The following is a 12,177-nucleotide window of genomic DNA, read 5'->3' on the forward strand; positions in this document are numbered from 1 at the left end:
TAAACTAAAGGAGACTGATGAAAAGACAAATTCTGGGACCAATTGCCTACAAGGGACTGCTTTTGTTTTGTTTTGTTTTGTTTTCAACTGCATTTACGGTTGTTTCATTTGTGCCCATTTACAAAAATGCAATTGGTGGAAGAAAAAAATTGAAAAAGATGTGATATTCTGTCTTCCTAACAATAAAACTTCTGGAGTCTGGGATTTAGAAGGATGAGACTCCTACAGCCTGAATGAAAAAGTGAGAAAGTGCTCCCCTTTTTTCCTGCATCTTTATTCAAAAACAAGACTCTCAGCTCGTGCTTGACCTGAGAGGAAGGGAGAAGGTCACGTGCTGACACCCCAGGCAGGGATGTGTGCAGGCTCAGCACATCTGAGGAGAGGCACCTGCAGGAGCGGTCCCTCCCTAGCCTGGCTGGGAGGGGTCCTGGTAAAGTCATCAAGAAAGGGATATTCTTCTCCCTTAGAGGAGGACTTGCCCACGGGTTTCACGCCAACTCTCCATTCCAGCTGAAGCTGTTGAAGAACTATAAACACCAAGTGACTCCAGGAATACAGACCCTTTGTGGACCTGACTTTGAAGACTTTCCTGACCAATGAACAAGGCAACTTGTTTTACTCACTGAGACCTATGCACTCCTTCCTTCGGCTCCAGAGGGCCAATCTTTAATCCTTAATTAGCATAATCCTGTGAGCATCTTTCCGGCATTTACAATCCCCCCTCAGCCAACTCCCCACGCGTTTCTTCACTGTGGTGTCCTTGCCTGGAAAGTTCATCCCCCAGCTTTGCTTGTTAGCTCTGGTGCTGTATATTTCATATTCCCAACCCAGTGGCTACCTATATGTTCCTATAGAAGAGAGAGGGCTTGCTTAGGACCAAGAAGTGGGAGGAACGGGCTTCACTTTAGATCCTAAACTACTACAGAATCTCTTCAAGAAGGAAAACTGGGGGGAGAAAGGGGGTACACTTTATCTAAATTGGCTGAAAAATGAATGGCTTCTATGGTGGTTATTACAATGACCAGCAAAGCCTCGTTTAGATGGAAGATGCTGCTAGAGTTGATGCAGCAGGAAAGTTCCTTTCCTACTAAGCAACTTTTCCTTATTTGTACCACTTTTGGGTAAATAAGGATCCATGGAGGGAAACAGGTCTGTTTGCTACAGGTTTTGTTCGTGATCCCTTATGGTACTCAACCCAGCTATAGAGCAGAATCACCCAGGAGGGTTCCTAAACTGGGCATGGCCCAGGCCTTACCTCTAGAAACTCTGCCCTAGTTGCCTGTGGTGGTACCCAGGTATCTGTATGCTGTCAGTGCTCCCAGGTGGTTGCAAGGCACAGCCAGGACTGAGACCACTGCTATGCAAAATGGATTATGGTGGTTGAAATCAAAACCCTGTTATAGCTGGGAAAGGTGATCAAACTTTTACTGAAAATGAGTGTCTTTAGAAAACTGTTGCCTGATAAGGTAGGGGTAAGATTAAGGGCTAAATGTTTCTTAAGAGTAAGAAACATGCCAAGAACATCTGAAACCATGCAACTAACAATGGTAGAGCACGGTCCAAAGCTTTTGCCTGTAGAAAGATTTTTTTAGCCCATTATCTCATAACAATCCTCTCAGGAGTCACATGACAAGGCAGGTGAATGAGGAAACTGAGGCTCAGAAATGGTAAGAGATCCACCCAAGGTGACCCTTTTAAGAGACTCCAGAGCCTGGGCTTATTCAAATTCATCCCAAAGTCTCCAGGAAACCTTCGCTGGTTCATGCTCATGAGACCTCAAGATGAACAGGAAACCCAAACAGATCATGCAAAATACGTTCTGCTTTGATGCTACAAATAGGCCCTGAGAACTTATCCGAGGCTGATGGAGCAACTAATATGACCTTGACCAAAGAACGATCCTCCTCTGTGTGCTGAGAGAGCTTGGCCCTTCCACGGGGCACATGTTGGTAGGGGTGTGGGAGTGGGGAGTGAGGCAGGGTCGCCCAGCCCAAAGCTGAGCACAGAGTCAAGCCTAGGCACAGCCCAGCTCCACTTGAGTTTGGGTTTTGAAGTTCATTTGGAAAGGAAATGGGTGGGCCTTGTTGCTTTCACCTTTAAGAAATGCCCAGGTCAACCTGGCTCCCATGCGCTCATCTTCAGTTTTCTCTAGCAGGTAACATCCCCACAGTATAACCAGGTCCACATTCACGAATTAGGTTGGAGACTTTCCTTTTTGACTCCTGGCTCAAGCCAATTTCTGAGACTGGGGGACTCCCTGGAGTAGAGGAGATGGGGTACACAGCCCCCTCCAGTACTTACAAATTGATTCACAAAGTAGATAACCATCTTTGGATAGAAGCCTTGACTGCAATCAGGCTTCTACTTATGAGAGTAACTTGAGAAGCCCTTTTTCAAGGAGATACCAATGCATGAAATGGTTGTATTTATAGAAGTTAAATAAATAAAGCTCTTCTGAGAGGTCCTAATACCTTACAGGAAAACGGGTGCCTGTATTACGTGAAAACTCTTAACATAACTGATTGTGGAAATATTAATGATAAACATCTGTTAATATTCTTGCCTGCCTGCTTATAAGAAAGAAAATTATCAATTGGGGTTAAACAGCTAGTGTCTATGATGTTGATTTATACTGAGAATCTAGCAAAGTCAGTCAAATTTAAAAATATCTCTGATAGAATACGTATCTAAAGGTGAATAAATTTAGCTGTTTAAAAAAGGAGAAGTGGGCAAGGGGCAGGGGGGGAGACAGGGGCATGGGATTAAGAGACACAAACCACTATGTATAAAATAGATAAGCAGCACAAAATATTGTACAGCACAGGGAAATACAGCCATTGTTTTGTAATAACTTTAAATGGAATATGACTATAAAAATATTGAATCACTATGTTGTACACCTGAAACTAATACAACATTGTAAATCAACTACAATTTTTAAAATATACATAAAATGTTAAAAAAAAAAGTGGCTGCATTCAGATATTGTAGAATTTTAGAAAATGAGGCTATTTGCCCATTGGAGATATGAGCTAGTGCTCCAGATATATACTTTAGGCCAAGCATTCTTGTTCTCTCAAGGGTGCTCTGCATAACCCCCTCCCCCACGTTCCTCTGGGAAGTTCTGGTTGGTAGAGCCCTTGATGACAAGCTCGTCTGTCTTCTTCCAGCTCAGACTTGGCCAGGGGCTGGCTCAGAGCTCAGAGGGGCAAATCCAGGGATGCACCCAGATGCTCAAAGACCCACAGTGATAAGCATGACTATGGAGGTGCAGAGAAGAGAAAGGAAAGAGGCAAGAAGGCCGGGGGATCCCACAGGTCAGCACTACTTCTAAACCCACATGACTTACTTTCCCTTTCTGCCACAGCATGAAATTAAATGTCTGCTGCCTCCTCTTAGGTCAACCAAGTGCTCACCCGCAACCTCAGAGAGCCAAGGAACTCTTCTTGAAGAGGGCATTTCTCTCCCCAACCATGAAGTAACAGGCACTTGTACTGTCCTTCAGTGTGCACTCTGCAGACAGCCTGAGATTGGGCTACGTTTTTAGCAACCGTGTCCTATGGTACACAAAGAGTATGTGTTTTGTTGCTATGTCCCTCTGGCCTCTGTAATTCTTGGCTCATTTCCTAAACGACCAGCGAAGCCATCCTGGCCCCTGAAGCTTCGAAATTCCAGCCCACCAGTCCCTGTACAAGAGGGAGGCTGAGCTGTCCCCCAAGCCATCTGTCCACCCAGCTGATGTCCTTTCCAGCTTTGCGGTCATCTCTTATTTCCGCCGAGGTGGGTGGGCAGGGGAGGGGCTCGAGTGGGGTTTAGATACGAGTCTGAGGGACAAGTCAGGAAGATAACCCATTGAAAAGAACATTAACAGTGTCTGGGTGGGAGCTCCCACTGGTGAGCTCTTTCAAAATGACATGTGGCTGCCCTGAGCACTAGAAAATGGATTTCCAAAAACCCCAAGCCTGACATCAAATTTGTCTGACAACTCTCCACGTGTACCTCAGGGTTAAAAAGTAGAAATTCCAAGCCCTCTCAACAGCAAGGGAAAGACACTAGTCTTTCTTGTAGAATTCAGAGATTTGTTGTTTAGAAGTTTAAATGTAGGGTTTAAGTTTAAATGTAGGGTTGCTTTAGCCTTTAAATTCGGAGTAAGATCATCACTTCATCCTTGAAGCCAACCCTGACCAGCTGACTCCTCCTTCAAGCTCTCTGCAGCCCACTCACCAGTCTAGGTTAGGAAGTCCTCCTCTTGCACTCAAAATCTCCCTTTTGAGTACTACTGTGATCCTTTCAACACTCATTTTTAATGACCTAGACTGTGAGCTCCCTGATAGGGGGAGGAAGTTGGTATAACTCATTTTGAATTCCAATAACCCAGCACAGTAACTAGTAAGCAGCAGAGGATGGAGTAAATGTTTGTTGAATGAATAAATGAAGTTATTCTTTAGAATGGTACAATTCTAGAAGTGGCTAACAACCAAATGAATGCATGCAGCACTTCATTCTACAAATAATGATTTCTAAGATTTAAGAAACAGACGATCAAATTTCGAGCTAGAATTTGAAAAGGAGAAAAAACACGGTATCTATTTTTTTTCTAGACCAAGGAGATGTAATTAATAATTAACGTTTTTTTAATGGCTGGGAAGAAGTTCATGATTTGAGGACCTGCTGATGGTTTACAATGAATATCGATTTGGCCCGACTGAGAGCGTTTCCAGGGCAACAGCAGTTTTCAATCATGTCAAATTACAGCAGTTATCTCACTGGGTGTCAGTTTTCCTAAGAAGCTAATTGAAATTGAAAAACTATATCCTTAGGTCAAGGTTTGACTTTTCTTTGGTTTCATGCAATTTGTCAGACCAAAAAAGAGAGAGAAAACCCGGACGATCCTGGAAAATAATACAATGTCTAGATTTTGGAGAGAAGTCAGAGCCCATGCTGTGAGTTCTGGAGACCCTTCGGCCTCAAAACTGAGAGCAGCCCAGAGACCTGGGCGGGGGTATGTAGGGAGGATACCTGCGGTTCGTCCGGGGTGTGCACGAGTAAAACGTGGCGAAATAGGAAGGGGGAGGCACTGGCGGCACAAAGTCGTCAGGGTCTGGGATGCGTCTGTGTTCCTCCACTTCTTCCGCAGAAATCTGTGATTCATCCTAATTAAACAGCACCTCGGTTAGTCAACAGCTCGGGGAGAAAAGCAACGGATGACACAACAAGGTCCGAGGGTGGGATCAGTGGAGTCACAGACACCCTGCCGCCTTGCATGGACTTACGACGCAGGATCTTCTGGCTGCAAAGATCTGAAGGTAGCGAAGGGCGGCTGCCACCAAGCAGACGGTGGTGGTCAGGGCATTCAAGGCACACAGGGCGAAAAGGACTTTCTGGAACCAGGAAACAAGGACGCACCTGAGTACCTCAAAACTGAGGACCAGAACGCAACATAAAAACTTTAAAAAATAATAATAATACTGCCCCAAGGAAGACAATTCCCATGAGAAAATGCATGTAAAGGACTTAGATGGTGTTTGGCTCATGCTGGGTGCCAAACACACACTGGTTATTATTAACACTGTCATGCAATAGTGTGTACTTCTTAATTTTAAAAACTTATCTTAGAAGATTCTTGTTCCGGGCAGACCTGGTATTACCATATTTCTTTTTGCATCAGAATCCTGTCTGGAAATATCCCTTCCAGCAAAGTACTGAATTTCTCTTCTGAAGTCAGCGTACCCAGTGATAGCAAATCCCAACCTCCCCCCTCCCACAGACTCCCACCAGGACAGCACGCTGCTTAATTCGTGGCCACTGATTCTATTTCAGGAGCCACTGGCAGAGCTGCCCCGGGCACCCAATGAAGACAACACAGGGGGCAGGCTGGCCCGAGTGTCAACAGGGCTTGTCTCCTCTAAACACATGTCTCAAAATAGCAGCAAAGCCAATTCCAAAAGTTTCTGTTGCCACAGTCCTGGCTGCTTGGCGGGGCTTTCCCCAAGCAAAGTCCTGGCTCAGAAAGTTTGGGAGTGACTCAGCTACCGAAAATCCAGAAGCCAAAGAAAGAAGGCCATTTTCACATCCTCCAAAACTGAGAGAGCTGACAGTTTCTCTCTCTTTGCTTAGAGACTCCTCTTCCCCACGAGAAAATAAACCCAAAACAAAGATCTAAAGAAAGCCATCAGTGACGGACCATCCAAAAGCTAGTATCTCAGGGTTCACCAACTGAGCTTGTCACTCACTGGGCTAACAGACCTTAAGTCAGGACGTGATTTTTATCCAATTCCCTAATAAAGGTTAATTTTGTATTTCTCTTCAGCTGGTATCATTTGCTTTTCATCTCTTTCGCTTAGTATAGTTGCGGCCTATTAAACAATAGGTAGTGTCTTGACTTTCTCTTGTACTTTCTGGCCAATACATCTCCTTAGTCTATGTGTTTTAGAACGGCAGCACTCAACAGCCTACAGGATTCATTTAAGCCAACAAAGGAGCATTAGAACAATAACAAATGGGCATGGACTTTAGAGGTTCTGCTAAAACTACATCTTATATGTGTAGCGACATCATGGGTGTGTATGTGTGCATATGTGTGCGTGTATATGTAAATTCACATACGTACACATATACATGTGTATGCATTTAGGCTCCTTTACATTTTTTACTAGCTTATAATTCTTGAGCACAAAGAAGCTATCCATTCATAACTTAAGAGAAACACTATAATCTGTGGGTTCTCAATTCTTTCTCTAGGTCACTGATAAGGAGTCTCTCATATCTGCTTTCAATAGGATTATTTGAAGGAGGTAAAAAAGGAGGAATATTTCAGGGAGCTTTGCCTTCCTTGGGGTCTCTGTGGTGTAGTTACTGGTGGGGGATGGAATCTATTCCAGATACCTTGAGTAGAAGGTGAACAGCACTACAAGGCTGAACTGGGAAGAGTTTCAAGGCATTTTCTTTGTCTGTGCATTTGGCTGGTTGAAATTCTTCACAACAGAAGCAAATCTTGCCTTCACCTAAATCCACCTTAAGGGGAAAAGGCAGAACAACAATTTAATTATTAAGTAAGAATACACAGGCCACACCATGGAACACCAATCCTACAGAATGAGACATGGCAGGGTTCAGTGTCAGGCAACGTCTACATCAGTCAGGACAGCCTAGGGTATGCTGGGTAACAACCAGCCCCCAAATTTCAGTGGCTTAATCAACCAAGGTTATTTCTTGACTATGCTACATGTCCACTGCAGGTCAGCAGAGGGCTCTGCTCATCATATTCCCTTAGGGACCGAAGTTGATGGAGCATCTACTATCTGAGGATTGAGGGTCACTATGCTAGAGACATGGAGAGCACATGATGAATTGCACATGGGCACTTAAAGCAGGTTTACAAGGTAAAAGGTAGGACACTCAGTTAAATTTGAATTCAGATAAACAGGTCATTCCTTAGGGTCAGTATGTCCCAAATATTGCATGAGATGTGTTTATAGTAAAAAACTATTACTCTTTATTTGAAATTCAAATTTAATTTGGCGTCCTGTGTTTTCACTTGCTAAATCTGGTCACCCTAGCTTAAATCTTCCTCTTGGAAATGACACTCCTCACACAATGACACTCCAAAGTAAATCATATGGCTCCACTTAATCCAAGAGGGCAAGGAAGTTCACTCTACCACATGCCTGGAAGAAGCACAAGGTCTATTTGGTGAACAGTAGCCCTAAACCATGTAGGCTTAAAGAGATCTCTTAGTTCACATCTTCAGTGTGTTCACAGAGTCTAGTAGAAGTTTTCTTTATTTGAAGTGATACAATTACTGATGAATAATCTCATATATTTTTAGTGAGATGCTTTGCAAACTTTGGGTCACTTTTCCAAGTTTCCATTGAGTCAGGTTGGGAACATATGAACTAGCTGATTTGGGCTAATAAGACCCATAATTTGGGAGCAGAGGTTCATTCTTACTTGCTCTGCAGCTTGAGCTGTTAAAGTTGGCTATTCTATTTTGGCTAAAAAGAAAGGCCACACCTCTTTCATACTTGTTCAATTAAATAGGCGGCTTTGACTTCACTAGCTGCAAAATTCTGCAGGAATCTTTAAGAATGACTGAACATTTACAATGCTTTTGTTGCTTAACAGAAAAAAAAAAAGCCTTTTTTCTCATTGAATTAAGATTCTTATCCTCTAGTCATAGTGGAAAATTTCATGGTAGTTTCCATATAAGGAGGAAACTTAGTTCCTTCTAATATAAGTTGACTAGGAAGCCAAAGGGAAAAATTTGTACCACTGGATTACACAATTTTTGGTTTGGTATTCTTTTTCTTTTGAACTGCAATTTACATACACAAATCATAAGCATACCATTCAAGGAATTTAGAGCCATGCATATCCCTCTGTAACCCAAACCCTTATCAACATACAGAACATACCATCACCAGAGAGAATTCCTTCACGTCCCTTCCTATGGACCCCTGCCCACACCCTCCAAAGAGACAACCACTGTTTGGATATTTTTTCCATATAGATTAGTTTTGCCTCTTACAGAATTCCACGAATCCTAGAACATTTTTTATTCCTTGTCCTTAAATCATATTGAAAGGGACGCATTACTCAAATAAACACGGATGCCCAGATTTTTTATAAATTTTGCCTCTGATACAAAGAATTACAACTAGAGTTACCTCGATGGCCTCCATAATCGATCAATTCACAACTACTTTGGTTTCTGTCTTTTCCTGGTTTGTCCACAAGAGATTGTTATCTCAGCGATGTCCCCACACCTAGATCCACGACTCCACACACAAAGGCACAAGGCTGTTTCTGTTTGAATTTTTCTTTCATTGTCTCACATTTTTGAAGGTACATCCTGCTGCTAATATCTAGATTCTTGGCTTCTAAAGGAAAACTTCTGTGGTCATTCAGACAGGACTTCCCTAGGCAGGTGGGAACTATTCTTTCCCCTCAGGGATCGCTGACTTTCTCTTCGCTGCTCTTCCATAGTTAATCATATCCTTACACCAGGCTAAATTCATAAGGTAAATATTACTCCCAATGGGCTTCCTCCTTGAAAGTCTCCTGCTGAGAACTTCCTGTTTTAATACTAACAGCATTATTTAGTATAACAAAGAAGCACCTAATAGAGATGATTCATTCTTCTCATGTCTCCATTCTGTTCATGTACACAAGGCCCTCTCTCACCAAGCAGGAACCAAGCTCACGTTTTTCAACGCGACACAGTGCAATTTCCATTTCTTACATTGTATAAGCCTCAAGATCTTACCTGAGGACTTCACCTCCCCTAGGTAAGACTAGGTGTCATCTTACAAAGTACTCCCTTCCCACATGAGTCCATTCTTAATCCAAGGCATTATTTTAAAACAGAAACCAATCCTGTGTGGGCTGCACATACAGAAACCTCAGCTCTCTGGAAACTTTGGATGGCAAGATTTTCCAGGTAAGTGATAATTAATCCCTTTAAAGAAAGGATCTTATCTGAAAGTTAATCACTATGCAAACAATAATGAATATCTATCACTGTGCCCAGCTGATATAGGAAAGCCCTGAGGCTTCGTGCAAAATGATTCTAGGCAACCGTGCCTTTTGTGTTCCTCATTCTTCCTGTTTCTGACCCTTCACCTGCTTTCTTAATCCCATCTGCCCAATATTTCTGAAAACTTATTCTAACTTCTCTTCAATGTCTTTAACCATCTGCAAACAACCCTGTCGAATCTCCCCATTCTTAAATGAAAAACATCCCTCTTTCATACTTGATACTGTTACCTGAAGCTGTCAGATCCTCTCCTTCCTCCCGTCATCAATCACTATCATGGCTCTCTATCCTAGCTGCACATTAGAATCTTCTGGGAAGATTTCCCCAAAATGACGATGCCATCTTTAGCAACTAGGGAACTGCAAATTAAAGTAATGATGAGATCTTGACTTAGCCCCATCAGACTGGCAAAAAATTAGAGGGTAACACTTGTTGTAGGTAGAGGGTTACCGGTAGAAATGTAAGTTAAAGCTCTTTAATAAAGGAACTGTCCATACATTTTAAATTAAATATACTTATTCCCAACCACTTCGGAAAACCGTTGAGCAGTTTCTTTTAAAGTTAGACATACGTTTACCACATGACCCAGCAATTCCATACTTATGTATTTACTCAAGAGAAATGCAAACAGGTCCCCAAAAAACATTATCAAAAATGTTCACAACAGCTTTGTTCATAACACCCCTAAACTGGAAACAACCCAAATGCCCATCAACAGGAGAACTGATAAAACAAACTGTGCTATTTTTATACAATGAAATATTGCCCTGATTAAGAAAAGAGAGTGAGAAGGGAAGAGCAAACAACTGATATGACCCAAAAACATGGATGAATCTCAAAAACATCATGCTGAGCTAAATAAGTCAGACACAAAAAGGTACATGACTCCACCTGCATGAAGTTCAAGAACAGACGAAACTAATCTATGGTGAAAGAAACTGGAACAGTGGTTGCCTATGAGAGAGTTGAGACTGCCTGAAAGAAGACAGCAAATAACTTTCTAAAGTGATAAAAATGCTCTAGATTTTGTCTGGGGTGTACACATGAGTGTATTTGTCATGATGAATGTATACTTTGGTCAAAACTTAATGAACTGCACACTTGAGATCTGGTCATTTTGCTATAGATTTTATCTCAGTTTTTTAAAAAATGGATAGAATCATCAAATGGTTGAATGTGCTATAAAAAAAAAATGAGATAAACAGAAGAACAATCCTTGTCCTGGGAGCCTGCTCCGCTTAGGTCACAGCCCCGATGGAGATCTGCAGAATAGTATTCATAGCAGCACTGCTTCTATCTGTCAAAACCCAAACCACAACGGACAACAAGAAAATAGACAACTGACTTGTTCAAAGGAAAAAAGGGTGTTAGAGCTGTACCTAATATATCTTTAAGTGAGAAAAACAACATGCAGGGAAGTGGATACAAAAGCTCCCATTTCTGAAGAATAAGTAGTGAACAACCCCACCCCATACACATCTACATAAGGTTACATGAGCATGAAACATGAAAGGAAATCCCCCAGCTTGTTACGGTGGATTCAGGGTGACTGGGGTAGATGGTGAGGCAAAGAGGGAAGGAGACAATCCCTTCAGAAAGGCTCCACTTGCCAAATACGTTCCCTAATGAAAAACAATTACAGAAAGACTCCACTTGCCAAATACGTTCCCTAATGAAAAACAATTACAATATGGTCCTGTTGATGAAAAATCAGGTGTATTTTTATCCATAAAAACAGTGCAAAAAACCTGTCAAATGGTTAACTATGATGTCCCCAAACAGTGAGATTTCAAATGATTTTTAAGTTCCATCCTACACTTTTATGGCTTGTCCAATTATATAATTAGAAACACTCCCAGAGTTGGTTTTGTGGTGGGAAAATTTTTTAATTAAAAATACACTTTAAAACTTAAAAAAATACTGATGCTAAGACCCCCACTCCAGGGCAGTTGAGAATCTGAGTATGGGGCCCAAGTCTGGGTATTCTTTAAAAAGTTCCCTTAGGGGGCTTCCCTGGTGGCGCACTGGTTGAGAGTCCGCCTGCCGATGCAGGGGACACGGGTTCGTGCCCCGGTCCGGGAGGATCCCACATGCCGCGGAGCGGCTGGGCCCGTGAGCCATGGCCGCTGAGCCTGCGCGTCCCGAGCCTGTGCTCCGCAACGGGAGAGGCCACAACAGTGAGAGGCCCGTGTACCGCAAAAAAAAAAAAAAAAAAAAAAAAAGTTCCCTTAGGTGATTCTAACAGGGAGTCAGGGTAGAGAAGCAGAGAATTTCTCAGAAAAGTCAACCACATAGACCCTTATGCCTTGTAATTTGGCTTCTGTTTGTTCCAGAGCCAACAGTGATCTAACCACTCAGGCTAACTAACTACTAACTAACCACTGCCCTTGGAATCCTCTCCTCTCCTGGCTTCGACCCACTCCCTTTATTTATTTATTGTTCAAGGCCCATCTCAAATACCTACGTTCCAGGTATCCTTTTCCCGTCTTCCCAAGAGTAGAAGTCCTTCTTCTTTTGCACCCCCAGAACACTGTGTCTCACTCTGATGGCTGATCACAGACTCCTTTGCTTTGCAGTTGGGCATTTCTTCATTCCCTCCACAAACACTGATCAAGCACCTGCCATGGTTATCCCACTCCTCT

The 12,177-nt window shown here is 42.6% G+C and overlaps 1 protein-coding gene across 4 annotated transcripts in view; it reads right to left on the reverse strand.

The window, feature by feature from the left end:
- The window catches only part of ENTREP1 (endosomal transmembrane epsin interactor 1), a 60,548-nt gene that overhangs the window by 9,300 nt on the left and 39,071 nt on the right, over nucleotides 1-12,177 (reverse strand). For 2 of the 4 annotated variants that reach the window (XM_027105724.1, XM_027105727.1), the window contains 3 exons: nucleotides 6,886-7,014; nucleotides 5,274-5,381; nucleotides 5,020-5,153 (listed from right to left, as the gene is read on the reverse strand). In XM_027105724.1, the coding sequence (XP_026961525.1) occupies nucleotides 5,020-5,153; nucleotides 5,274-5,381; nucleotides 6,886-7,014 (371 nt within the window). The remainder of the gene's footprint in view (nucleotides 1-5,019; nucleotides 5,154-5,273; nucleotides 5,382-6,885; nucleotides 7,015-12,177) is intronic. The other 2 variants (XM_027105726.1, XM_027105728.1) reach the window with 2 other exon arrangements.

The sequence above is a fragment of the Aethalodelphis obliquidens genome, unplaced genomic scaffold, assembly GCF_003676395.1.
Source record: "Aethalodelphis obliquidens isolate GAN/ISIS:26980383/991018 unplaced genomic scaffold, ASM367639v1 scaffold7, whole genome shotgun sequence".
In the NCBI taxonomy this organism is placed as follows: domain Eukaryota; kingdom Metazoa; phylum Chordata; class Mammalia; order Artiodactyla; family Delphinidae; genus Aethalodelphis; species Aethalodelphis obliquidens.